The sequence below is a fragment of the Notothenia coriiceps genome, unplaced genomic scaffold (assembly GCF_000735185.1).
Source record: "Notothenia coriiceps isolate Sejong01 unplaced genomic scaffold, NC01 NC01_scaffold00037250, whole genome shotgun sequence".
Lineage (NCBI taxonomy): Eukaryota > Metazoa > Chordata > Actinopteri > Perciformes > Nototheniidae > Notothenia > Notothenia coriiceps.
In genome coordinates, this window is record NW_011369951.1 from 2,062,079 (window position 1) to 2,089,974 (window position 27,896).

Below are 27,896 nucleotides of genomic sequence, written 5' to 3' on the forward strand. Positions count from 1 at the left end.
TGATTAAACGGTAGTGACGTATATCGTTTTTGAGTGGGAAAGTCTGGGGAGTTCCATCAAGTATTAGAAATGAAGGAATTGTCGTGGGTATTAAGGTTTCTTGAGAGCGTTCAAGGAAAAGGGAGGGTGGACTTTCATTTTATCATTCGTTCGGTAAAAAAATACAAGTTATTATTTAATATATACTTCACGTATCCCTTCATAAAATGTATTTATAGAACTGCCGCCAAACAATCTGTGCAACCATTACATATGTCAAATTGTCCACCTTGCAATATACTTGACTTGAGCCGACGTGGACTAAAAGGAAGTACAGTTTAGGTTGGCTGTTTGGTCGCGCAACCCTCAGTCGAACGGGCAGCCCATCTGCATAGGTAAAACTGGTTGAGTCCTTACCACTGCAGGACCACAACGAGGAGACCACGAACAGGGAAGTGTTACGTTGTTGCTAACTAGTCCCGCTTTTTTAACGCTGATTTGGGTGACTTGTGTAATTCGTGGAGAACCGAAGAGTTTCCGTCATGCCGGCCGTCCGAACGGACGGACAACTTCTCACTTCAAAAAAGAAGAAGAAATCTAGATCGCAAAATAATTAAACAAGCGAGTGCCTGTTTTTCCTGGCCAAGGACAGGTTCATTGAACACAACACGAGCGTAACATGTCTTCACCATAGGTCTTCACGTGGTTATGTCTTGTCTGGAAGGTGTAACGGAGAGCATCGGAACGCTGCTCCAGCTCTTCAAATATTGCAGTACCCATAAGGAGCCGTACACATGCCGCAGTGTTTGCGAGGCTCTGTCTTTAGTTGTTAGCACAGTGGCGATCTGTTGTTATTAGCATCTGGTTAGTTAGCTATGCTAACGAATTTAAAGAGCTTTTCTACAACCAGGTGGAAGAGAGCTCTCTCCTGAGAGGCTCAAATAACCTTAGCTCAGTGAGGTTAAGGCACACCTTGATATGGTCATTATAGTTATTAATGAGACATTAGAGACTCAATTATTAACAGGTATAAAATACTATATGACAGTAACAAAAAAAAGTTGTTAAAAATAACAAGAATAGAGTTTGAAAGGGGAGTGATTTGTAAAATATCCAAAAAGAAAAATCTGTCATTGTCAGATGGTATATTACGCTGTTTTTTTTCTGCTTCGAATAGTTCTCTCTTTTTTCTCCATACCTGTGTTTGCATCACTGATTATAGAGACCCTAATCTTTAAGGCACTTTATTAAGCTGACTTGCACAAATGTGAAGTTCTTAACATACAAGAACTTTTAAATGTACGGTTGAGGTATTTTTGCTAAGGGATAAAAAGCGACTATGTAAATGAACAACTGCAGTCCTGTGACATTCAGTGAGACATTCATGAATACTGAATTTGTATTAAGTCGTACATTTTCCTCCATAAAGAGTATTTTTTTCTGAATTTGTTAATCGACTTGTGTGAAAATGTGTGGGTGGAAATTGAAAGATTGTTGATTTGCATTTCAGTTTTATGAATATTCTATAGCTTATTTCACAATTGGCTTTGAGCTCTAGTTGCTTTTTCCATATTTTACGTTTGTATTGAGTTTTTAATTTTCCTAGGTACGGGTTTGTGTACTTCAATGAAGATGTGAACATTCAGACGATCATTGAGGTGAGTGGAATTCTTTCTGTGCATATATCACTTATTATTTATTAGGGGTGCACCGAATGGGAAATTCTTGGCCGACACCGAAAATAGGAAACAGTTGGCCGAAAATGATTAATAGAAATATATATATATATATATGTATGTGTGTATATATATATATATATATGTATGTGTGTATNAGGTTCTCATTAATTAATTTTAGTTCCGGCTCTTTTTGGTGTGAACGCGACATTTCGGAACTATATCGGAACTAAAGTGGGAAAAGTACTTCGGTGTGAACGCGGCTATTGTGGTTTTTTTAACCAAATATCTCTCAGAGGGGCGTGGGGAGTGGCTCATTATTTTCATCTAAAGTAACAGACAGAGAATAAGCACTTTTGAAACAGGGCTGAAACAGAGGGGATTATGGGATGCTACAATGCACAATCTGTTTGGTATTTTGAGGCAAACACTTCAGAGACATGTTTTGTATATATCTGAGACCTATAGTATATTGGTGAAAAACATTATAATAGGGGACCTTTAAAATCACATTGCTTAGAGCAGCGGTTCCCAACCTGTGGGCATTATGATTTGTGTGGAAACATTTCATTGTTAAGATTTTTTTTATTTTAACCTCTTTTCCTTTGTCTTTCTTGATCCTCCTTAGCAACGGTCATTACAGTCCTTGACAGCGGTCTGTTCTACTGGATTAACAACGTGTCACATGTTCTGAATCGACCAATCAGAATCGAGTATTCAACTAAACTGTGTAATGCAAATGTCTGTTTGTTACTGATAGCCAGCTCATTTTCTAATTAAAATAAAAAGTACTTTATTTAGCCCCCCGTATTGTTTATGGTTGAATGTGGGCCGCGAAATTAATTTAGATTCTTAAGTGGGCCCTGAGTTGAAAAAGGTTGGGAACCGCTGGCTTAGAGAGTATTTAGATAACTGAATGTTGAACAATTTTCTCATAGACTTCTATAAATTTGACTTTTTTTTCTGAAAGCCCACAAGGTCAATCCCTTCTGGCCATTAGAAAAAATGTCAGTTTAAAGCAATTCAACATTGGCGTTACTTCTCAGACAAAGTGGTTGCCGCTTGGTTGCTAACTTTTACTGCCTGCTGGTGGTAGCTACTGTGGGTTGAAAAATGGGGTAGAAGACAATGGAGTTTCTTGGCTGAAAAACCAAAACGATATGTATAAAAACACTACTTAGGGCTGAGAGAAGCTGCGGAGGTCTGTAACATGTGGGTACACCATTACTCTCTTAAAATATTAATTTGATCCAGACGGAGGTCAAAGGTCAATAGCCTATCAGGTGCAGGTGCTGCTGGAGCTGGGAGGGGCTAAGAGAATATAAAGAGGGGTTCTCAGACTGCAGGATGATATCTTTATAAACTAGCCGCTCTGCTTTAACGTGGTAAAAAAACGTCTTCCAACACAGCTAGACAACATTCAAACAAACAAACATCTTGCACCTTGGTGTGTTGTCGTAATGTCAGCAGGTGTGGTCAGCTCCGTCCAGCTGCACAATCCTCTGAAGGGGTGTGAGCATGATCCTCACAGCCTCATTAACAAATCATAAAATCCTCACATGGGCATACAGTTGGGTGTGAGACAATGTTCAGATGGTCAGTCCATGTGAAAGATGAAAGAGTGAAGCTACACACTCATACACCGCAACACCCCAACTGTGTGAAAATGCGTTTTCTGGAGTAATTAAAAGGGGTTTTGAGTGAAGGCCTGCCAGTGTCACAGCTGGTGTGCGGGCAAAGTATAGTCAACATCTCTTCATCTTAAACTACATGAATGATGCATGCACAGATGGCCCAATAAAAACAGAAAAGTAATGGAGGGATGGATCGATAAATGATGAAAGCATGGATGGGCAGAAGAAAGGCCAAAAAGCCTCATGAACAATTCTTATTCTCTGCTCAATTGTATAATACTGTATTAGTACGGAATAGAGAAGAAATATCCTAATGATATTCCACTCTATAAACATCCGTCATAATCATAATCCTAGTAAATTCTTCGGCTTTAATACAATTCCTCTGTCTGTACATGTTGACCATTTATTTGTCTCCTTTCTCCCTCCATCTGTTAGAAGCAGTCAACATCTTCCGAGTTTATTTGGAGCCACAATGACACGTGGCAATTTTGCGAGGGATGAAAAATATCCCCCAGTCCTTAATATATGGGGAAACCCTATAGTTGTGAATACAGAAACTGTATAAAACGCATATATACGCACACCAACATGGCGTGTACGACTGGGCTATAATATGTTTGGACAGAGCAGGATGCCAGGCAGTGCCCGTTAAAGGCTCTAATGTGGCGGTGGTTTCATGGTGGTTGGCACAGATCAGCAGGAAGAGGGCAAAGAGAAGGGATATAAAAAAAGAGGGAGTGATGGGAGAAAGAGAGGGGGCTGCAAGCTAAAGAAAGAGGGCTATAGTTACAGAGGCACACCACATGCATCAAACAGTGGTGGATATATGCATTTCTCTCTCCGTGTCCTCACTTCATCCCTCCTTCTCTCTTTCTGGCCCATTCACAGTATGGTCCTCGGGTGATCAGAGTGGACCCTGCCCTCTCTCACTCCACTCTTTTCATCCCGTCTTCTCCTCTTGCCATGGAGGGAGAGAAGGGGGGAATCAAAACAGTCATACTTCCCCTAAACTCATCTTTTATTAATCAGACCTCAGCGGCGTATCTGGGGGGAAGAGTGACGCATGCTGCTTTGCAAGTTTAAAATGTAGCCTGTAGTGAACACGAAAGAGCACACACACACACACACACACACACACACACACACACACACACACACACACACACACACACAACTGACCGCCGACAAATGCCTCGGGTGTTTCATATTTCCTCCGCTGCATAACAGGCCATCGCGCAAAAACACCAGAGGGCTCAGTTTGTGCCTGAGTATGTGTCAAAGAGAGAGAAGGAGAAAAAGGAATTAGCGAGACAGATGACTCGGCTGCAACACACGACCTCCTCTGTCATTCATAAACCTCTCTTCTTTTTTCCCCTTACTATCTCACTTACACACTTGCGCACACACACACACACACACATCGGCTTACAGGCGGAGCAGAGCGGATATTCTGGGTGGTGTTATTCCAGGTGTGGAGTCGTTGAGGTCTCCATGCTGTGACCCTGTTATCCTGGGAAGAGGGAGAGTATTAGAGGCATGCCGGGAGAGGAAGAGACTCTATATCAAAAACACATTTCACCCCGAGGCTTTATCACTGCCGCTTATATGGCTACAAATAAAGACATGTGCACATATGTATACACGTGCAAACACATTTGTGCAAAAATGTGCATGCAATGTGTATGTACGAAACATACTGAGGGACTTTATCCTGCAATAATAGGAAATTGTTGACCAGGATGTGAAGAAATAGTTTCAAACTTTACAAAAAAGGGGAATGACATATGCCATTCACGTATATGTAAATGTACCTGGCAATAAACGTGATGATGGTTCTGACATGGTGAAAAACAATGGTGAAGACAAAGGATTCACAAAAGAGCTACTATTGAATTTAAATATATTAGAATATCAAGAATACTCGGTTTGTTAAGAGTATATTCTGTCTCAAGTGCACAGCCCATGTTTAGCAGTTATTGTTCAAAAATATCGTTGCTCGTCATGAATGATTCATTAACTGAAGCAATATGTAAGATACAGGATAGTCATTTTTGTTTCATAATGCATTTTGTAAGACAGCGTTCTAATTGTTTTAGGGGTGTAAACAAGAAGAATAAAGCTGGCATTGGTGTTTTCAATCACTTGTCAATACTGAATTCCTCTTATTGTGTGTATATAAATAATATATAATCGGGCAGAATAAATCCTTGTGTCTGTATGGCATGCGATTAAATATGATTACTCATGTGATCCTCTGAAAAGCTGCTGGATGATTGCTATCATTGATAACAGACAGCAAAGCTCTTGCAATGTATAGGCGCTAATCAAACTTCACTGATGTCTGCATTATGGTGCACACAATGTGTATTGCAGTACTAAGTGTGCCAATTCAGGGGGAAAAAAGGCCTTTTCTGGATGTGAGTGTTTTTGAGAATGTGTAACTTTGATCAATGTTCATGATGCTTCATAAAAGATTTGATGTCATGTTAGAGTTTGTTCTAGATTTCCACAGTTAAGACATTGTAATTACGACCAATTAGATCCTCGGAAAGGCTTAAAAATACTAACCCGCCCTGGGGAAAAAACATTGAAACATTATTTTTGGAACCAAAGTACTAAAATGTTGAATATACAAATGTATGTTCTGTGCTTGCTTTAACACAGACATTTCTTAAATATAGCAATAAAACAGCATTCCATAAGTTTGGCTAAACGCTAGTTAGCTCTGGGCTTGGTGCTGAACGCAGGCAAGAAGGCTTAGCGGACGCCTTCACCGCCAATTCTCAATTTTAAAGACGCCGTTCTTTGATTAAAAAACGCCTAAACTGTTCCAGTCGAGGCAGAAAAGAGAAAGGAATAAAACCAACATCTAACAGATGAAAATAACCGTTGTTCTCTAATTTTAAGAGGCACGTGTGTTGGGGTCGGCCTGCGACGTCAGTTACGAGCTGCAGATGTTTGTATGGCTTTTTATGATTGTTGTTATTTTCAAATTGCAGCGTTTCCGTGATGAGCTTTGCACTCTTTAGTTTGTGTGTGTGTGTGTGTGTGTGTGTGTGTGTGTGTGTGTGTCTGTGTGTGTGTGTGTGTGTGTGTGTGTGTGTGTGTGTGTTTACATGTGTGTGACTGAGAGGGGAACATCCAATGAAAAAAGTCTGGAGTACTTAATTAACCAATCTGAGTGCTTTTTAGCAGCTCATGCAGCCTAATCACAGGACACTATGGAGGTGATTACCCACATATACACACACACACACACACACACACACACACACACACACACACACACACACACACACACACACACACACACACACACACAAAAACTTTGTTTTCCTCAAAAAGGGATTGTGCTTGCATTGAGTTAGCTGGCAGCAAGAGCAGTAGGTATTGACACAATGGGCCTGTTTTGCACTGTGCTCAATGCCAGAAATAAATAGTGTACTTCCGCAAATAACGACTCAGCTTTGCAATTAATAGACCTGAGATGGGCCGGAAAAATATGTATAACTTGGTCTCCTGCTGACAGGGTAAATATGAGTGGAGCCAGTCCTGCAGAAACGTTTTGACCTGAAGTCAATTACATAAAGCTACATTCTACAGAGTATCGTCAAGGACAACTTGTACAATACTGCAGTCGTTCACACATTTTGAAAGTATGGCATTCTTGCATAGTGTTTTCTAGAGTTTTAGCACCCCACCACACTTTGGCAGCAAATGCTTAAGATATAAGTTTGCCTGAACTCCCCAAAATGTGCATACTTTGGGCAAATCACCAACAGAATCAGTTTTATGTTTTTATGGCAATAGTGATTCCTGGTACGGCTAAAGGAAAATGGGTTTTCGTAGACATTTTATTTACCAGAATATCAAACTAATCTCTTTTTAAAATCATAACAACAAAGCAACCTCTAGATACCTCTTCTCTGTTCTAGTTTTCTCACTTTCTTACTAGCCAATCTCCACAAGACCGTTCTTTTAGTACCATAAAATGTGGAACTTTTAAACCAGCAGCAGACTGCTTGTATGATGAGCCAACAAATAACCATGTCATTTGGATCTCACGATAAGCCTTTATCTCTTTATAACCCTCCATCTCCAATAAAAAACAGAATTCATAACAGCTATCGATGTCAATCAATACCAGAGTCAATTCTGAATTGGAGAGAGGAACACTAAGGTTTGATTATCTATAGATATTTAGTGTTTCTCCTAAAATGACAAAACAGCACCAATATGCGTGTTTCTAAAGGGTAAATGCCCAGAAATGTATTTATGTAAATACCTTAAAATGTGATGGATATTACACATAAGGCTGCAAACAGACACATTGCAAAACTCCTTTTTTTTGCTTTCATCGTTCTACTTTAGACTTTCACCTTCTCTCCCGTACACAAGTCCAAATCAAAGAGATTTTTCTTTCCAATGAAAATCTGATCTTTTTATTATACCCTGACTTTTGGCATAGTAGATTGTATTTATGGACAGTGAAAGAATCGTCTTAAATGTATTTCAGTTAGATGTCGTCAAAATAATGATGTGATAGGCTGTGCAGTAACAGACTTGGCGCAGATCAACAATGCATTTTTGATCAGTGAATACGAGGATGAATCCAACGCCAGTGCAGCAGCTTCAGGCTGTTGCACAGACTTTAGTCATCTGTGTCTCTCTTTTTCTATCTGTGTGTGTGTGTGTGTGTGTGTGTGTGTGTGTGTGTGTGTGTGTGTGTGTGTGTGTGTGTGTGTGTGTGTGTGTGTGTGTGTGAGGGAGACAGGCATTTGCAGACAGAGCAGGAGTTCAACTTGAATAACATCCGAGGCGCACATATAGGCCTGAATAAACGGCGTCACGAAAAGAACTGGCTCGTAAAAAATTCAATAAATGTCATAGATCCATCAATTCCTATCAAGCACGTCAGTAAATACCACGTTTTCAATGCAAGGTTAACTTTATGAAAGAGCGCAGGGGTCGCTTCACTTGGATGACGAGGGACTCTGGGCCAGCATAAGCAGGATGTGCTCACAGGGGCCCTGGCGGCCGATTGCTTTGCAGTGTTGGCACAACTGCAGAAAGACATGGAGTTCAGGTTATGACTTCCTCAATGAAGCCATACAGGGGTATCCGGCAGTTCTTGCCTTGGATTTGGCCCCCCAGGGTGGGGCGCTTGGGTGACCTGGGGACCCCTGGATGTGGCAGATGGCTGAGTCTGCATGTTTCTCTTTTGAAATCACTCTGACCGTCAGATGTTTGACTACAGATCCAAAACACTTACTTTTAATTTCCTCATGACAGATCAAAATGACACGTTACAAAAATAAGAAAGTTATCACTTCTGAAACCTTTATAAAGCACTTCATTTTTATTCTCTCTCTCTGTCTCTCTCGCTCTCTCACACACGCACAGAAACCCACACACCTTCCCTGTTGCTCATGCCACTTCCGCCATAAAAGCCCTGGCAGTGATCCACGTGCCCATTAGCACGCGCTAAATAACTGTTAACAATGTATTACCCAGACTCCCATGCTAAAGCACTTCTCCCCAGCCCGCATCCCTTCAAAGCTCACAGGTAATTATGTCAAAGGATTTTAATAAACAGCCTATTCCGTTCGCAGTAGGTTATGCCTGTACCTTTACACGTGACGAAATGTATTTAAAACAACACTTTGATAAATGGGCTGGGTTTTAACGTACACCCAAAGCGCACCTGCACTTTAGCGTTTAATTAAGGCTTTGACAAACAAATGCAAGAAATATCTCGCTAGCATAACTTTTGTTCGAGCCTATAATGTTTGTAAGTAATTATTTGAATCAATAAATATGACAAGACAAAGTCATGCGTAAAAAAATACATTCGTTATGAATTAATATAATTACCTTTCTTAATCATGCATAATTATTCAATATCGCTCAAAAGGGTGGTTTAGGACAATAGTACATAATACATCAAAGCAACAGCCCGAGCCAATAACAAAGGTGCAACAGCACACGCGCTCAGTTCGTTGACAGAGGAGGCCACTCGATCTGAGATGTAGCCTACACTTCTTTGACAAAAAATAGACACAGATAATTAACTGCAGCTTAGTTTACAGCCTTCTGACAAAAAGTGTATCTTGTCAATTTCAGGTGCTGACAAATCAAGACGACAACAGAACTGCACAGTAGATACACACACGGAGTTCTAACACACAATACACACCGCGTGAGTGATACAAATGAAAAAAAGGAAATGGCTACAATATGGCCCAACCTAATTTCTTTGTCTAATGTGTAAAATGAAGCAACATTCATCAGAAATGATTGCTGCCCGACTGGCTCGGATACAACAGAAAGGGTCTGGGGTAAAGGGTTTCCCACCATTTATTTCTTTTAGAGGCAATTTATTTACACAGAAACACGGCGAATCGTCGCCATGGCCGCAAATAAGGAAAATAGTCTTGTATCTTTTAAGAAGCCCGGATACAAAATCCAAATGCCTCGATATGTTTGCTAGTCATCTTGGCTATGGATAGGTCAAAGTTATTTTGATTTTAGATCAGCTCATCTCCAAGATATCAAAAAGTGCTTCATGTTTTTTTTTATCGCTCCATTCCTGGACGGACTTACTTTAGCCCACTCTTTTAAAAATCAATGGAATTATAATAAAGGAGCCTATGAATAATCGTATCTACCAACGGCACGTTGCAAAACTATGCAAGGACCAGTGCACCTGCTAACGAAATAAAAGAACAGAAAAGGAAAGACACAAAACAAACAATGTTATAAAATATTACAAAAGTGTGTGTATAACTAAACATTGTTGCAACAAAAATGTGTTTGTTGGGGAGGACTGGTTAAAAGTAACAGTATATATTATAAAAATGGAAGGGTCGGCCTAATAAGACACAGAGTCCTTAACGAACCATTTATCCGAACGGGCCACGAAAGCTTTATGTTTATAACATTTACAATTACTGTTGGATCTCCTTAAATGGCAATAAAAAGCTACATTGTGAAATTGTAATGATTTTGTTGGTTTTAAGGCCTAGTTATTTGTTTTTTATTATACTTTCTAATATGGCAACATTTATCAAATAAGACTTTGGGCTATTTTTCCCTTTTAGAAACAAATAATGAAATTGTATTTTTATATGACAAATGTTTCTGATTATTCTGTGAACGGTGATCAATACATTAATTGCCCGTTTTAAAACCATAATATTGAATGAAAGGCCAGTAAAAAGTCTGGCTTACACGTCAACTTTTGACATTTTTCATTACATTGAAATAAATAAGCTATCTTCATAAATATTATTGAAGTAGGGTATAACTCTTTTGTTTATATGTGCTAATAGACGAAAATGTAATGTAGTTTGTAATGTAACTACGAAAATATAAACGTTGTAAAATAGATGATACTTTTGATTATTTTTGATCGTACGTTAAAGAGCAAACATGTTAAATCTAAACGTTTAGGGGTATTTATGGCAGATAAGTCATGCGGCTTTGTTCAATCGAAACTATAAGCATTTTCAAACGGAGGATAACCGATTTAATTCTCACGGAGTCATTAAGAAATATAGCATTCTTGAATGCTCACGGGAAGTGAAACGCAAGGCTTTTGATCTGATAACCTACACGGACATGAGCACAAAGCTTGCCCTTGACGTCCAATCATTTTCTCCGAATGTATGCCAATAAACGATGGCGACGTGTTTATTTTACCAACGAGCCACGAGAGGCCTCGAGCTTTTCAGTGATTTTAGCGAAGGAAACATTGAAGAAACAGGGAAAACATAATTAAATACGGATGCCACTAATGGCATTTAACGTAATCAAATGAAATTATTCTGTCAAGACCTTGGCAAGTAGCTAAAATAGTAATGCTAAGAAATACATGAGTAGCTTATGTTGAATACAGCACTGACTGCTACGTTAAAATGCGAAATGTTGCATAATAAACTGTGATTTGTGGGCGGTGTAGTGTGTACATTAGAATATGAGGTTTTTAACAGGGTCATCAAGAAATCCATTTGAACCCGCATGCGCTTACAAAGGCACGCACGGCCTCAATGCCCTGTTTATTTATAGCCAGGTTCACCCCCTCCATATGTTATAGCCTCTTCACTCACCCGCACCAAAACGCATTCCCCGCGTGACCACACTCGTGTACGCGACCATGAAAGTGTTGATGATTATTTCCAAACGTGCAGGAAGAGAATCCAACTAATCTTTCAAATCACTTCAGCTGGTTGTGTCTTCCATCCCTTCTGAACATATTATGACTTTGGCCTATAGTTGAAATACGTTGAAATATTTTACATATATTTTCAAACCAATATGATTAACAGCAAGCAGTGTAAGCCTATAATGAAAAAATAATTGTCGTTCATTCAACACGGCCTTTACGTGTTTGTGATTAACAATGTATTGTGGCTACAGTTTTATTCCACAGTATCACAGATTCTCAGGCGATGATAATCTTTTCAGTTGAACATGTGAAAAAAACTCTGGAATTAGTCTGCATATTAAAGTCATGGATGTAATTATAGCCTTCAAATATTTCACAATCCACACAGCCCATACCAAGCTTGTTATATTTTCGTGTGTTGTATATAAAGCTTGTTGGTAATTTCTTAAAGGAGAGCTTTTGTTATGTGATGAGTGTGTGCTCAATGACATGCCATGATGGTAAACTGAACATATCATAGACGAATAAAAAAAATAACAATATGTTTTTCGTTTTTTGAAAATGCATCAAGGAAGAAAAAAAAAACACAATTTGGGTTGGTAGTCTTTTTGTCTATGGCCCATTGACCATAATTTAATAGTAGCTTAATCAAATGAGTTTAGCCTCTGGTGGTTTTAATGATAATCTAAGACATTTCAAATGCATCTATAGAAATACATGATTATTTCTAGGATGTGGGCCACAAGTGTCCACCGTGCAGGAGGTAGCCTACGAATGGCCCGATATGCAAAGCATCTCGGGCCGGTGTGTGAAAATGCGCGCAGTGCCCCAGAGAGAAGCTCCTCGCGCTCCCTGCCTGAAGACATGATTCATTCACCAGCTCTACTTTTACCACATAAGGCGGCACGAGCGGCCCCCACAGCGGGCGGGACCAGGGAAAAGTTCCGGGGGGCTGTGATGACTAGTGATTGGTTGCTCTGCCTTGTGATTGACAGGTCGCTTTCTCCGGCTCTCCTCTAAGCTCCGGTTGTTGACACTCTCCAAAAGTCCGCACGGCTCTCACGGATAACCGAGACATTATTACAGCTCGTGCAGGCCCCCTCTGTTTCCTCTGCTGTCTGGCTCGAGGACAGGCAACACGGAAAGCACCGGACTGTCATCGTGGATTGCATTTTTAAGCGACTGTGTGTGTTGAAGTTTTCTTGCTCCCTGCAAGCTCGTGACGCCTGATTCCTCCTTTCGTTACTCTGTCTGGAGACGGAGAGAAATGGCAGAGAAGCGGCGCTCCCCGTGCGCGCTCAGCGTCAAGGCGCACGCCTTCTCCGTAGAGTCGCTGATCGGAGCAGAAAAGAGACGCAGGACGACCGGAGAGGATACCGTGTCCCCCGGTTACGAGGACGGAAACGATGTCTCTGATATAACCGGGAGCCCGGGGCAGCGAGCCGACAGAGCGTGCACCAGCGACCGGGGCAGCGAGGCGGAATGTGCATGTGACGGATCCCGTAAGTAAATACCAACAAAGAAACCCGGTAATCTTAAAAAATAGAAGAGCATGAGAGAAATATTTCGTAACAATTATTGATAGGACCTTGAATTGGCAACATTGCCATAAAGTGGACCAAGTAGCCCACGGTACACCTCTAAAATAAAGGCTATGTTGCATTTCTTCAATTGCAGATTAAAATTGTGTTTAAGGCCCTTTACTGCTATGCAGCCTTTTTAAAGTCATGCGCGTTTGATACCCCCTATTTTTTTTTTAAGAAAACAGTAAAACTTATACTTGAGTACAAGCTTACTTTTTGATTAAAAGCGGCACAGCTGTTGTTTCTCCAGGCTCACAACTGCTGTCTTATGCTTATTGCAAAGCAACATTTCATAAGTAGCCTATAACGAAAAATGTGCAGATTGATCGGCCTTGGTCAGAGCTCCACAGTGGACATGGGATATCATACCGTGGACCCGGTCTAGTAAATATGAGTGGTGTGAGTGTGACTAATGTGAGACGCTTTATGAGTTGTGTTGCAATCATAAACAGGCCAATTAGCAGCGTATAAAGGCAGGGAAAGGATGCTAAGAGCTCTGCACAAAGTATAAACCGACTGGCCCTGACACATTAGGGTTGAAATCCTCTGCAAAATGTAAAATGCACTTGGCTGGAGATGTGTGTTTATGTTAGTTTGGCACATGCATGATTTCCATAAATGTCCACCTACTGGCGAGGCCTGTGTGGAATAGTAGCCTACAAAATAACAACAGCAGTGAGACACATAAACACTACTCCTCTAAACATGTCCTCAATATTCAAACAGATTTAAACTCAAGTAGCCTACTCAATCATAAAAAAACAATATACAGTTCTTACTGAGACTTGAGTTCAGTTGTAAATGTGCCTAAAATAATAAACTATGAATTTAGCAGTATGGTGCATTTAGTTTGAAGACAGATATAGACTATAACAATCTTCCTTACGAGCTTTCGGTGAGTGAGTTATATGGACATAATCATTAGGCAACTAATAAACATGTTTATCTTCATAAAATAACGTGTAGTGTAGTAACATGTGGGACGTTTCGTAGGCTGCTGAACTTTTTTTTCATCCTTACTACAAAGATGTAATGGGACAATTGAAATGATGTCATATAATAATGGATTTAATACTAAGTAATAATCGCGCTTTATTTCAAACGCATAGCGTGCTACTGTACAGTTTAAAGTCTTGATTAATATATCTAATGGAGTTCTTCATGCTGTTTTTGTGCTTCTAGTATTGTATTCAGAGTCCAGTTTTATGACTCGCAGAACAAAATATCCTTGTCAGAGAATAAAGCCTGGCCTGGATGGGAATGTTACCGTTAAAACGTGCTACTCTCTCCTTCTTCCCGTGCAGCAGAGAGCGAGGACGCGCTGCTGGAAAGCCCGCAGCCTGCAGCTCTGTGCACGGGGCCGGTGACCGGCAGCGGAGAGGAGACACGCGTGGACCTGCAGGGAGCAGACCTGTGGAAACGCTTCCACGAGATAGGCACGGAAATGATCATTACCAAGGCTGGACGGTAAGAGAGATCATGAGATAATGTTCTGGATAAAGTCGGAAAGAGAAACATTACGCTCAGTGATTTCTGAAGAAACGTTATAGTATGTTATAGTAGGCCTATATATTGGGGAAATAAGTCATAGCCTAATAATAATAAACTTGCCGAAAAATATAAAAAATGTAAAAGATAAAATAATGACATAGGAGTCTTAATAATTGGAAAGCAGCTATTTATACAAATAAGGATATTCTTAAAAGAGCTGTTCCGGCAGGATTGATAATCCAATAACCACTCAAAGATCTAACAGCCCTAACACAAATAAAAAATAAACAGCCATTTCTATTCCAGGCCTAGTATTGTTTTTCGACTATTTTTTTTGTGTGTGCATTATTAGACTTTAATTATGTGGCAATAATGCCCGTGTGTTGTAAATCCATGTATCTTGTCGCTGATCTGAAATCTCCAATGCAGATGATTTATTTGGTTTTCCTGTCAGGCGGATGTTCCCCGCTATGCGTGTGAAGATTACGGGCTTGGACCCTCACCAACAGTATTACATTGCCATGGATATAATCCCCGTGGACAACAAGCGATATAGGTAAGACACACAAATCAAGCGCGCACTGCACATAAACACTCGCTAATGCAAGCCAATGATAAAACGTCAATGAAATAGAGTAATTATTTTATAAATATTACTATGACATTTAATTTATTTCCAAATAAAATAAAGACGAGTGAATATGAATATGAAGTAGGCAAACATAAAATAATAGGGGTAGCCTACAGATGTGGCCACACCTTAACAGTATTTTTTTGTTAGCATAGGCTTTAATTTAGACTCCATACACTGTTCCAGGCTTAGAAAACACCCACATCTTTCAATTGTGCAACCCTAGTCCTGTCTCCACAAATGGCACTTGGCACCGTACTGTTGTCACGGCGGTTTTGTCGTCCCTTTTGGAAAAAGCCTTTTGGATGCTTCACCTCTCCACCCTGGAAGGTCAAACCAACAAATGCCGTTATAATGCAGAAGAGAACAGCGTGTTATTGCAACGGCTTTGCATGCTATACAGTGTGGGTCTATCATTTCAAACGTCCAAAGTCCGTTTATATGTGAACACGGCTCGGTGGAGTGATGAATGACACGGGACATGTTATTTGGTCAGTCTGCAGGCTACACTGGATTACAGAAATGTGGTGCTCATATGCACGCACAGAGCTGCAGGCAACAACGAGGAGAAGAGAGTGTGCAGCTTTTTATTCCAAACGCTTAACAGCAGGTGATGAACACCTTTAGCCAGATGAGGAAATAATTAGTTCGGTTTGTAGCTGAAGGCTATGAGTCTCACAGCCTACGAGATTTACACCGATCCAAGGCCCTTTTAATTGCAGATACCCAAAATAGTACCGCAGGCCTGCTTTAAATTCACAGTGGATATTTGACTTGGCAGGCGATTTTTATATAAATGCTGTACACAAGAAACATGTGTTTGATCCGTTGTGTTTTACATAATAATGTTTATGCCTTTTTCAGGATATCGCACACGTATGAAATATGCAGGCGAGTCGAATGATAAATAACTTTCACGGAGTTATGTCCACCTTCATACTGAAAACTCAGATCTCCATATCACTGTCCTTTTTGCTGATTGTTTTCCGTTGCGCATGTGAAACGGGCTGCATTGAAGGGTGATAGAAATGAGGACAGCGTGTTCGACAGCGTGTTCATTTACCGGCCTGTGTGTTTGTTTTGTAAAGGTACGTGTACCACAGCTCTAAGTGGATGGTAGCGGGGAATGCGGACTCTCCTGTGCCGCCCAGAGTGTACATCCACCCTGACTCCCCGGCCTCAGGAGAGACGTGGATGCGTCAGGTGGTCAGCTTCGACAAACTCAAACTGACCAACAACGAGCTGGACGACCAGGGACATGTAAGTGCAACTGTATGTGAAACTTTTTTATACTACATTTCTTTGACAATAATGTGTATTCAAGTGGCCTCTTAATTATATTTGATCTCATATTTTGATATTTAAATTGCAATATGTGTTGTTGTCATTTTCAGGTATCTTTCAAACCCTTAAATATGTCATACAAATTAAAACATAATAATATGTAATAATTAAACAAATATATATTTTTAATAATATCCTAATTCTGACCTTTTAAAAAAAATACAATTTCCCTTTTAAGGTTGAGTGTCTCTTATATGCCACATTGTGCATGTTTCTTTGTGTGTGCAGGTGCATATGTATAGTATTTTATTTCACTACTGAGTTTTGAATTGTTCAAGCATTATTCTATCGCTTTTTTATGTCTTTTTCGTTTCATGTCTTAAGTATATTGTAAATGTACTGTTGGAGGAGCCTGGGACTATTTTCATTGCCAACAACTATATACTGTAGCTGTTGTGTGCATGTGACAAAAAAACGTTTGAATCAACCTTAAATGCAATGCATCTGTGGTTTGTTAGTCACAAAACTTTTATAGCAGTAATTTGAAATTCCTGTTAATTTAATCCTGTGACATTATTTCCCCCTTCCCATTCAGATCATTCTGCACTCAATGCACAAGTACCAGCCGCGGGTCCATGTCATCCGTAAGGAGTGTGGAGAGGAGCTATCCCCAGTGAAAGCCATCCCTGCTGGGGAAGGCACCCGCACCTTCGCCTTCCCCGAGACTGTCTTCACCACCGTCACGGCCTATCAGAATCAACAGGTAGCACAGCTGACCTCCACACAAGACCAATTCCTCTAAAAACCAAACCTGCAAAAGCCAACATGATCAAGAAGCCTATGTTTCCAGCTTACAAGTACACTGACAGCTATATATATGTTTGTAGTTGTGTAGCCCAAACACACACACACACACACAACCCCACAACACACACACACACACACACACACACACACACACACACACACACACACACACACACACACACACACACACACACACACACACACACACACACACACACACACACACACACACACACACACACACACACACACACACACAGCAGTAGCTATGCAATAATGTATTTATTCATAGATCAGATTATATTATATACATATCAGCTAGTGAAATGGATTTGGGTTTAATAAATATTGAATTACTCTGTTTGTCATGGACTTTGTTATAATTTCAGTCTTACTTTGCTTTTCAGATTACAAGGCTGAAAATTGACAGAAACCCATTTGCTAAAGGCTTCAGAGACTCTGGCAGAAATCGGTGAGTTAAATTCCACCACAGAGATGTTCACATTATCTAGTGCATTAAGGGTAGTGTGGGAGGCATGACTGCATTATATTCTGGCCTGGTTGTGGTTTTTGTCACGGCCATTTCATTCTGATTTTATGAGGAGCAAAGCTTTGTATTTATTTTATTTTTTTCCTCATGGACAATGTGCAACAACTTCCATTTAATCCGTCCTAAATGGCAGAAAAACAGACTATAATTAACAGACGTGACACATGGTAACAGTAATGCATTTCTTTTTTAAATGTGCTGACTTTAAAAGCAAATTAATCCTCACAACTGCATAGTTACGGGCGCATACTTTGAGAGGGAAAAATCTAACCTCGGCTGCAAATGTAAATGGAGCGTCAGATTCCAGTTGGCCTCGAGAACATAAACATCAACAGCAAAATAATAAAATCAAGAGTGTCCTGAAGAAAATCTGTATAAACACATTTCTAAACATATATAAACACGGCATTAAAACAACACAGCAGTAAAACTCCAACAGTCTCCAAACAGCCACTCCCTGGAGGCCTCACAGAAATCATTAGAGAGGAGGGGAGGGAAAGGGGGAGAGCTGCAGAGTGAGGAGGAGAAGGACCGGTGAGACAAAAACTTTGAGAGGGAAGAAGGTAGAGAACAGCAAACTGGATAACCCTGACAGCTGACCCAATAAAAGTTAAACTCAGGAAGGCCGAAAGAAAACCCTCCCTTTAAATATTACAGGAAGAGTTAAGCAGTTTGCTAAATAAACTTCTGCTCTGATAGGCTTCTTCGGAGCACACACAACCGCTCAGGGCAGCTTGTCTAAATTATCACCGTGGCTACAACCCCGCGGGGGGGGGAGGACTTTTATCCTCACGCTAACGAGGGGTAACAGAGCACTCGCATTACCCCGCCACAGCCACCGTCTGCCCCACCTAGAAGAGGAGGGAGTCGCAGATTTGGGGGGGAAGGGGAGTCCCACCTCATAAATCCTTGCTGCGGCTTCCTGCTCCTTCGTCCTGATTCACCCGTAAAAGCCGTGTGAAAGCAATTACCTCCGAGCACCCGGCTGGCAGCAGCCAATCGCAACGTGGCGTTTATGCCCCTTATTACCTTAGGTCTCCATGGAGATGGCATGAGAGGCCCCACAGGCGACTAAGATGGCCGCCAGGTGGTTGGCGTAATATGAGGCAGACTAGTATTTTCTGATGATTTATCAGTGTGTGTGTGTTAACGTGTGCTTGTATGTGTGTTCTAAAGGATGGGGCTGGAGGCGCTGGTTGAGTCGTATGCATTCTGGCGTCCTTCTCTGCGAACGCTCACATTTGAGGACATCCCTGGCATTACCAAGCAAGGTACAGTTAACTAAATGAGGTTTATGGATACTTGGAATAAGTAATCCAGCCTCAAAGGCACAGTGTTTGTGTCCCACCCAAACCTTCAAAAGGTTCTGGTAAAGTGCTCCACAATTGCTTCTGGCAGAAACACACATCTTTCGCCTTGCAAACATGTAATGTAGACAGAATCATTGGTCATTTTATGGAATGTCACGATCCAATATGTTTGATAGTGATTAAAGTACCTCAACTCCAGATATCGTCAAGTACCAATCTAAGGGCTGTGCAATATTTTAAAGCGGTATGCTTTTTTTTCTAGAACTCAAAGGAGTTATTCAGAGTAAGGTACTTCAGATCAGGGATTTAACAATTCCGGTTCATTTGATTGGTACATCTGTTGTTGAATTTGAACCAACAACACTATCTTATAAGTTAATTTTGATTGAATTCATAAATTTTTCTGTCCCTATTTCTCTAGTCATCCCAGGAGTTCATGGTGGAATTGGACCATCTTCTCACCTGCTCTCCACGTCCCCCTGCTCCTCACCCTTCCAGGTTTGCCCTCTCAGCCCGCCTGACTACGCCTGCAACCGCCCCATCCACCCTCTCCACCGTTACAGCAACCCCTCGGAGGCCTTCCATGCTCCCAGAGGGCCATCTGCGTATGAAGGCGAAGGATTTTGTTCTCTGCCTCACCATGCTTCTCAACTTGGCTATCTATCCAACCCCACACCGCAGGGCTACGCTGGGCTTCGCCTCCACTCGCCGCCCTACAGCCTGTACGGTTACACATTCCCTCCATCACCACGCCTCGCAGCCAGCCCTGACAAAATGGCTTCCGCTGCCAATCATCAGAGTCCCTTCCTTGGCTCGTCTCCCAGTGGGACTCTAACGGACAGTATGGGTGTGCTCAGTGGAGGACAACAGGGCTTCTTGTTTGACTCCCGGACTTTAGGATTGGCAGGTAGCCAGCCGGGAGGAGGGGCCTCACAGGTCACTGCCCACATGAGCTGAATTTGACTCAGGACATCTGGGGTTGTCATGAAAATACAACATGACTCCCTGGAAGTGGTGGAAGTTGCTTTTGGTTTGGGAACGTTCTACGAATAAATCATCTGTGTGCTGAAAAAGCATCAGGCTGAATTGTGGACAAAAGATGAGTGGCAGACCGAGCCATTGCCTGTGTGAGTTTACAGAGCTCGTTAAAACTCCTTAAACTGAAGGGAATATATTATTACAGAGTTTGTATCTTTCAAGGAAGTTCTCTTGGACATGCCTGTGCAGCTGCGGTAGTCAAGGAAAAAACGTAATGCGGCTTTGGATAAGGAGTCCAAACGATGTAGGCCAGTGACTGAACTGGAGCTGAATATGGATTGGGCAGAAACTGGGTTGGCCCTGGCACTCAAAGTAAGCACTTCACACCTGGCAGGATGCCCTGAAGCAGAAACTATTATACTCACACAATAATACATTGCCTCACTGATCTTGCCTACCTTTGATGGAGTTACTGAACACTACTTTTAACTTGTTTTTATGGGTTACATTGACTCAATTAAGTTCCAACAGTTCTTAAGTCATAGCATGCCTGGTGGTGTTCTCATCAAGTATTTGGAGTGACAATCATGTAGTCCATGTAACACTACGGGCGGGGCGTTTTCACCACTTAGACTGTAACAATTGTATTACACGTAACACCAGGAGACATTAACGTAATTACATCATGGCCTTGAGAACTGTTGGAGATATCCCAATGACAGTTATGGACTGACAAGGTTGAAGCATGGGAGGATAATGTGACACGGTCGTAACTGCATATGATGACTCTGTACATGGCGAGAGAAAGGAGAAGAGATGTGTACATAAAGGGCTGTGTGACCCTTTGCACTTAAAAAAAAACCAATGCACCTGCTTCTGCTCTTTAGACTGGGTCAGGTACGCAACAGCCAACCCTGAACTTGACTGAAGAGCTTTTCTTTGAAAAAACACGATATATCAGCACGCCCTTTGGCCGAGGACATTAACATGTTCTGTGACCTTTTTGAGCCAAATAAAATATATCTATTCATGTCACAATTTTTATATGTAATCAATATCTTACTAATTTAACTGATTGCATATTGTTTATTAAGATACTTCTAAACATAAGTGTGTGCGAGCGTTTTCTTTCCACATTTAAACAAAGAATTGAAGCCATTACAGAGCTTACAATATCATTTCCCTGGTGAAAAGAATGGAGGAATGTATGCTTATTTGTTCTCACTCATGGAGGGGCTTGTGGTATTGTGAATGTGTGTGATGAAGCTGATAGAGACTGGGGTCGTTTCAGAGGATTTGGATTCCAGAGAAAAGAAAAATACCAAAGGACAGAGGGGGAACACACACACACACACACCCACACACACACACACACACACACACACACACACACACAATTAACAGCAAGCAACCCATCGCCTTCACTATGGCCATGCAAACTAATACCTACAGCTCAGCTGAATTGACTGGACACCCGAGGCAGGGCGTGTGGTGAATGTGGATGTTAGTGTGAGGGTGTGGACATATGTGAGTGCGTACATTTGTGTCTGAGGAACAGGTGGTTGAGCTGACAGCGAGGGCTTGACCTCCGGGAATTGACCCCCCCCCAAACCCCCCACCCCCATTCCTCCAAAGTAGTACTACTCTGCTATTTTCTGAAAGCTGTTTGCTGTGACTAAAGTTTTGTCATTTTAACCTATTGTTTAAAACCTGAACAAGCAGAGAGATGGATGGAGAGAGTGTGTTAGCCTACAAATACCAATATCTGAATACAAACGCCTTCTTGTGCGGTAAAACATAACGCTCTTCTGAAAGGACCCCCACCAGGAATGATTCTGTGGACTTATATCCAATATTTTGTTTTCAACTGAATTACTCAACCGACATTTTCACCTTTTCTAAGTATTCATCCTAAAAGTTGCTGACTCTCCTGTTATCACCCGTTTCCTCCTCACCTCCTCTGTCCCCCCCCCCTCAGTTGTCTCCTGTCACTCTGAAGGTGAGAGGTGCTGACGAGAGGAGCACATGTGAGGGGGGAGAGAGGACGGCAGGGGGGAGGAGAGCTTATTTTAGAATCCGGGAATGATTGGCTTGTTGTTTCTGAGTGACAGGGGATGGGCCCCCTGCCTAGTGCATTCGTACCACACACACACACACACACACACACACACACACACACACACACACACACACACACACACACACACACACACACACACACACGGAAAACACTTACAGAAATATGCACATTTATACAACGTTTTCAGCCAATTTTCTTTCATAGTGTACATTTCTTAAAAGAAAACGTGGCATTACAAGTTGCTTTGATATAAGGCGGATAGATAAAATTAGTCTTAATATCTCAGGCACACACACTCGTATATTCCTACAGACACACTTCTGCATGGTGTCAGTGGTCTAGTGATTCTCAGCTGAGGTGGGGACATTAACACTTGTGTTCGACCAGGTGCCGACGTGACAGATCTGTCACGCTATCTGCCTAGAGGAGGAGGACAGAGGAGGGAGGGGAGGCAGTAAAGACCAGAAGCAGTGTTTGTGTGTTTAAGATTTGTATGAAGTTAAAGCAAGCCTGTCCACGTATTTTGTTATTCCAACCTGCCAGCCTCGACTGCTTCTTTCCCACTGACAGCGATAGTAGTTTAGAGAATCGCAATATAGCAGCTCTGAGTTTTTAATAATTTACTGTTTATCAACAGGTTCAAGACTTATTCTGAGCCCGCTAGGAAGCCAGGCCCCTTGCCTCCTTTGCAACTGGTGGCCGCAATGTCCACTCAGGCAAAGCAAGCCGGCTCCCATTAAAATGTCAAAGCACTTGTATCACACAATTGTATCTTCTCTGTTATGGTCACAAGACACATTTTATAAATCCCAGCTATGGATATATACAAATTACTGGATACTGCATTTGAGGCGGGCCTGTTGGTTCAAGTTGCTCAGTGGCATATGCAGACAGAAATGCTATAAGATGGTCCGTGTCTTCTGCATTGCCTACGTGTCCATGGGCCTATAGAGCAACCAATTAGCATTTCCTTAAACCCCGCCACCCCACTGCTCAATTTCTGCCTCATTCACGTCAACAAAGATAGGAAAATAGCTCTAAAAATAAATGTACAACATTTTTAACGAAAAAAAAAGAAGAGCTTTCACAGTTTTTTGTATTGGAAATATGATTTACCCCGCCAAAAAAAAGAAGAGACTAACTCCTTGGGAATAAATAATCTGGGGCCCAATGGTTATTTCACAATTAGCCCACAATGAAAGTCAGATTCTCATGGCACTTCCCTTCTCAGACAACAAAATGTGTATAAACAATGTTGAGTCATTTTTTTTAGCCTTTAGCTCCCACAAATACTAAAAGCTAAACCTAATAAGATTTGACCAGGAATTTGTGATGGTTAAGATTGACTCAATTCAATACCATTTTAAAAACAAGCATATAAACTCTACTGAATTCTATTACTATCGGATAGGCAGACAAGCAACAACATTTCCTGCTACACTATCATCCTTCCAACTCTTTGATAGTTCTTTAAAGCAAAGCATACTTGAAAATAATGAGTAAATAAACCTTACCTATAGCTTCCACTAGATGTGGAATTTAATGTGTCATCACAACAAATTCAGTAATTCAAATCAAGATGTTTAAAGTATCATCTGTACTTGTAATATATATTATTACCCAAGCAGACAACTTTGATTTACTGTTAACATTAGCTGTACATAAATACACAGTTTACAGTAAGCATCTCATCATGACACTGAATATCCCCAAAGCTCCGAGGCGTCAAATCAAAGCTGAGAGACGTGATCAATCTTCATTTCAGAGTGTGTTTGCATGTGTGGGTATGAATTCATGCCAGCTCAGGCTTACTAATATAGACATACACTATAAAAGTGAGGCATGAGTGACGGAGAGTGAGAAAAAACCAAATGTATAAAAGTGTATGTTGCGGCTTAACAAGCCAAACATTTAATTCAATGAGGTAAGACTCCAAAGTGCAATGTTTCTACAAAGCTATGAGTGCCTGAACTCACTCACTCTCACACAAGTCTTCCATTTTCCACGTGTTGCTTGGTGTTGAAAACTCCAAGCAACTACAAGTGCTTCTGACCTTTCCCGTCACATTGTTTACTGTGTTTACATTGTTGGTAAGTCTCAACTAACCAACACCAGCTCAAGTGCAGTGCAGCCCTCTTTAAAATGACCTTAAGATAGGAGACTTCGAGTCAAATGGGATATAGATCGTTTTTCAGCGAAACTATTTTAAAGCAAAATGCATTAAATAAGAGTGGATTACATTAAACATTTACCATATATTTCCTCTCCACCCGCTGCCTTTCTGCCCTCCCCTCGGGAATTGGCTAACCTGGAGCACTCAACACAGAAGTTAGCATTTGCATAGAGGCCGGTTCTGTGGTTTTAGCGTCCTGTGTGATTGAAACAGACATTAACATACGGGCCGCCGGGGTGACCACGTGGTTGAGCGTGCTCAGAGGGGAGTTGTGGGCTGCCGTACGTGACCATGCATACGAACCGGGGCGTCCACAGGTGAGATCATGTTGGGCAGCGACAACAAAGTTGCACAGAATTTGGAGGTTTGGCGTAGAAACGGGTTAGGCCAAAAAAAGAGTTCTGTTTGTTTCTGATGAGCAGCATATTAGAATTACAAATGGCGGTGAACGAACAGCCTCAAGTTTCTTGAAGAGAACTCTCAAACAGGAATGTTGTAATGACCTTAAAATATGTGTCAACACTATGAGTCAGTATGATTTCAGTGAAAGATGTCCGTTGAGAATTGAGGATCGTCGCAGTGTTTCTCAATTTAAGGAGCACATGATTTATGGAGGGGGGAGAGGAGAGGAGTGTGTGTTGAAGCAAAGAGGCTCTCCTGCCCCTGCTGCTCTCACACACAAAAGCCTTCCACACTAGAATGCCTTGGCCGGGGGGGGGGTTGAGGGATTTAGCTGGTGACAGGAGGAGGGTGGGTGTGCTGATGATGTTGCAGGCTCAGCTCAGCTACTCCTGCGTGACCTGTTAATGGCCGTGCGGGTATTTGATGACAGTTGCAAGAATCTGAGGCTCAGGGTGTCTTTTACAGGCGTTAATCTTTGTCATCAAATATCCCCCTGTGAAGCTGATTTATGGTCAGCCCCGCGGGGCACGATTCTCAGTACCCCCCCATTAGACACCAAATGAACTCTGATCTATGATGTTGGTGTAAATAAATAATTATGACAATATGTTCCTGTAATCTCTCTATGTTATTAAAAAGGTCCTATGCACGTTCTCCAACAAATCTCTTGTAAATGCCACAAAAAGGCACAGAAACTCACACACTCATCTGAATACACTTAGACTTAGTAGTTGGTGTATTACACTGCATTTTTATGTGAGACATGCAGAACGTCAGATAGACTGAGTGTCGAGCCAAAATGAAAGGACAGGCTCTGCAATGTCTTGTAAATGTCTACCAGTTTTTAACCATGTGATCTGTGGCTTCGTCCCTTATGAGTTCTCTGGCCAGCACATGCAGGACAGCTATTCACAGCTGCCTTAAGCGTACTGTTCTAAGGCTGAGGAACACAGATTTACACTTGACCTGACTCAAGCACCTGCTAAACAGTGGCACCCAGGAAAAGATGAGAAACGCCCAAACTAAAATGAAAAGACAGTATGTTAACCGTTTACAGTTCTAATTAGGGAATAGCCACAAAATGAAGTCAAGACATCTGTAAATGAAACCAATAAGTCATAGTGAAATTAATAATAATGAAAACAATATTAAGTCCAGCCCTCTAATACAAGCTTGTTCTGAAGCATGCTACGTAGTTCAGATCATTTGACTCAAAAAGGGAGTTTTTTGTAAAAACGATGTTATGTCTTTATATATTGTATATGTCTGTTTCTAGCAACCTTTAACAAACTATTGCCCCAACAAGCTCTCTGCTCAGACCCTTGAATCAAATACATAATGCTGATCTGCTCATCACAATTTACGCCCAGCTTGGATGTAAATTTGACCAAGTGGCCAAACTTTGTTAAAGGTCCCATGTCATGGCCATTTCTACTGATCATAATTCCATTGTTGAGGTCTACTAAAATAGATTTATATTGTGCAATTTTCCAAAATCTCATTGGTTTCTCATACAGCATCTCTGTATAGTACGTGTATTCACTCTGTCCTAAACGGCTTGTTGGAGCTCCTGCCCCCCCTCCCTATGAGCCCAGTGGCCATCTGCGAGACAGCGAAACCCAGCCCGAAACCAGCCCGAACACACACACACACCCACAGCCTGGCTGGGAGTTTGTGTGTGTGCTCACACACCGTCTCACAGCCTCGCCGCGTCCCGCCGTCTCAGGGAGGAGAAATCGGCGGAGCTGCAGCTGAGAAAAGATTGAGTGTGTGTGTGTGAGGAAGTCCGCGGATTGGTCAATTTGGACCAATCCACGGACTTAACGTAACGGCTCCGAAGAGGTAGCGTAACGGCTCCACGGATTGGTCCTTACTACAAAGGTCTTTGTAGCTTTAGGAACTTTTTTGCTTCATTCGGCACTTAGTGACTTTCATAGTACTGAACAAGGTCCTACATCCAACGCTTTATCCAGTTCTCTTTATACATCAATGGCCATATGTTGCAGAAAAAGGTGTGTGTAGGTGGTTCTTGCAGGAGTGAATGTGCTTCTGTGCCAGTTCCTCTTCCCTGTGCCTAGTCTAGTAATAATAGTGGAGTGGTCCCTATTTGTTGAACGCTGGAGGGCAGAGAAGAGTGGGTAGGAAGAAGGAGGGAGGAGTGAAGAGTGAGGGAGGACACAGTGCTTGTGTTTACCGGGCAGTATAACTTAAAGTTAGCCTGGGAGACATGTTATACACATTCTACCGAGGACAGTTTCATAAAAAGATAGGTAACCTCCTAATCATGGTAACATACTCGTAAAGTACCGACCGTGTGGAGATATAAGTGTGAACAAAGAACCAGACCATTACCCATATTACTCGCGTAATTCCTGTAGGAAGAACCGGCGAGTGTGTATTCCGATGAAGTCGAGACCGTATACCTGTGAGGTTTGCGGTGGAATAGAGTAATGCGTCGTCTTACAGGTCTCGTCTCCGCATGTATCTTCTCCTGTGATAAAAACACAACTCTTGTACCAGAGGAAAGTATGCTATGTCAGTCTAATTTTCTGATATGATGACCAGTCGGTAAACACCAACTCGGACAGGTCACTAGGTGCCGTCCTGCCGAACGACACCCTAGTGGTGGTTGTGTTACGGACTGCGGTCATCATTTTCAGAAAAAATCAACTGCGAAGGATTTTCCTTTGTTATAAAGTTGGGTCTTAAAAAAAAAAAATATTAATATGGACAGTTGTAAAACAAAACTATTACATACAACGATTGTCGTTCTCGGATTGGGGGGAATACACCACGACGTTTCTCCTAAGTTATGGTGGTAATGTGCTGTCTTTCATGGTGTTCACGACTTTATATCAAACCGTGGATGCCGATATTTCATGTTTAGTTATCTTTAATCTTTTAAATGAGAACTGTGTGAGTGTCGATAAGTCCTCCCAGGTAACTTTAAGTGATAAAAGCAGTAAACAAAATGCGACCGAAAAGATATAGCCAAATTACGCGTATTATGACTGTGTAGAATGTATAGTCTTCCTACAACCAAGAACCAGTTCATAATGCATGATAACACGCCCAGATATTACCGACACGGCCACGTTTCTACAACAATATTTATTTGGATACACGTCCAGATATACACGTGTGGTAT

The 27,896-nt window shown here is 41.5% G+C and overlaps 2 protein-coding genes across 4 annotated transcripts in view; both read left to right on the forward strand.

Moving 5' to 3' along the window:
- The first annotated feature begins 1,374 nt into the window (after positions 1-1,374).
- Positions 1,375-27,896, forward strand: part of dazl (deleted in azoospermia-like) — an 86,765-nt gene continuing 60,243 nt past the window's right edge. The window contains exon 1 of one of the 2 annotated variants that reach the window (XM_010795903.1): positions 1,375-1,637. The gene's annotated coding sequence lies outside the window, so the exon portion shown is untranslated. The remainder of the gene's footprint in view (positions 1,638-27,896) is intronic. The other variant, XM_010795902.1, reaches the window with a different exon arrangement.
- tbx18 (T-box transcription factor 18) lies at positions 12,138-21,143 on the forward strand. Of its 2 annotated transcripts, none has more exons than XM_010795900.1 (8): positions 12,138-12,961; positions 14,347-14,509; positions 14,988-15,089; positions 16,253-16,436; positions 17,044-17,211; positions 17,663-17,727; positions 18,982-19,076; positions 19,537-21,143. In XM_010795900.1, the coding sequence occupies exons 1-8, from the start codon at positions 12,727-12,729 to the stop codon at positions 20,070-20,072; spliced, it is 1,548 nt and encodes a 515-aa protein (XP_010794202.1). In that variant the 5' UTR covers positions 12,138-12,726; the 3' UTR covers positions 20,073-21,143. The 2 variants fall into 2 exon arrangements, with proteins under 2 accessions (XP_010794202.1, XP_010794203.1); XM_010795901.1 differs by having other exon boundaries at positions 16,253-16,424.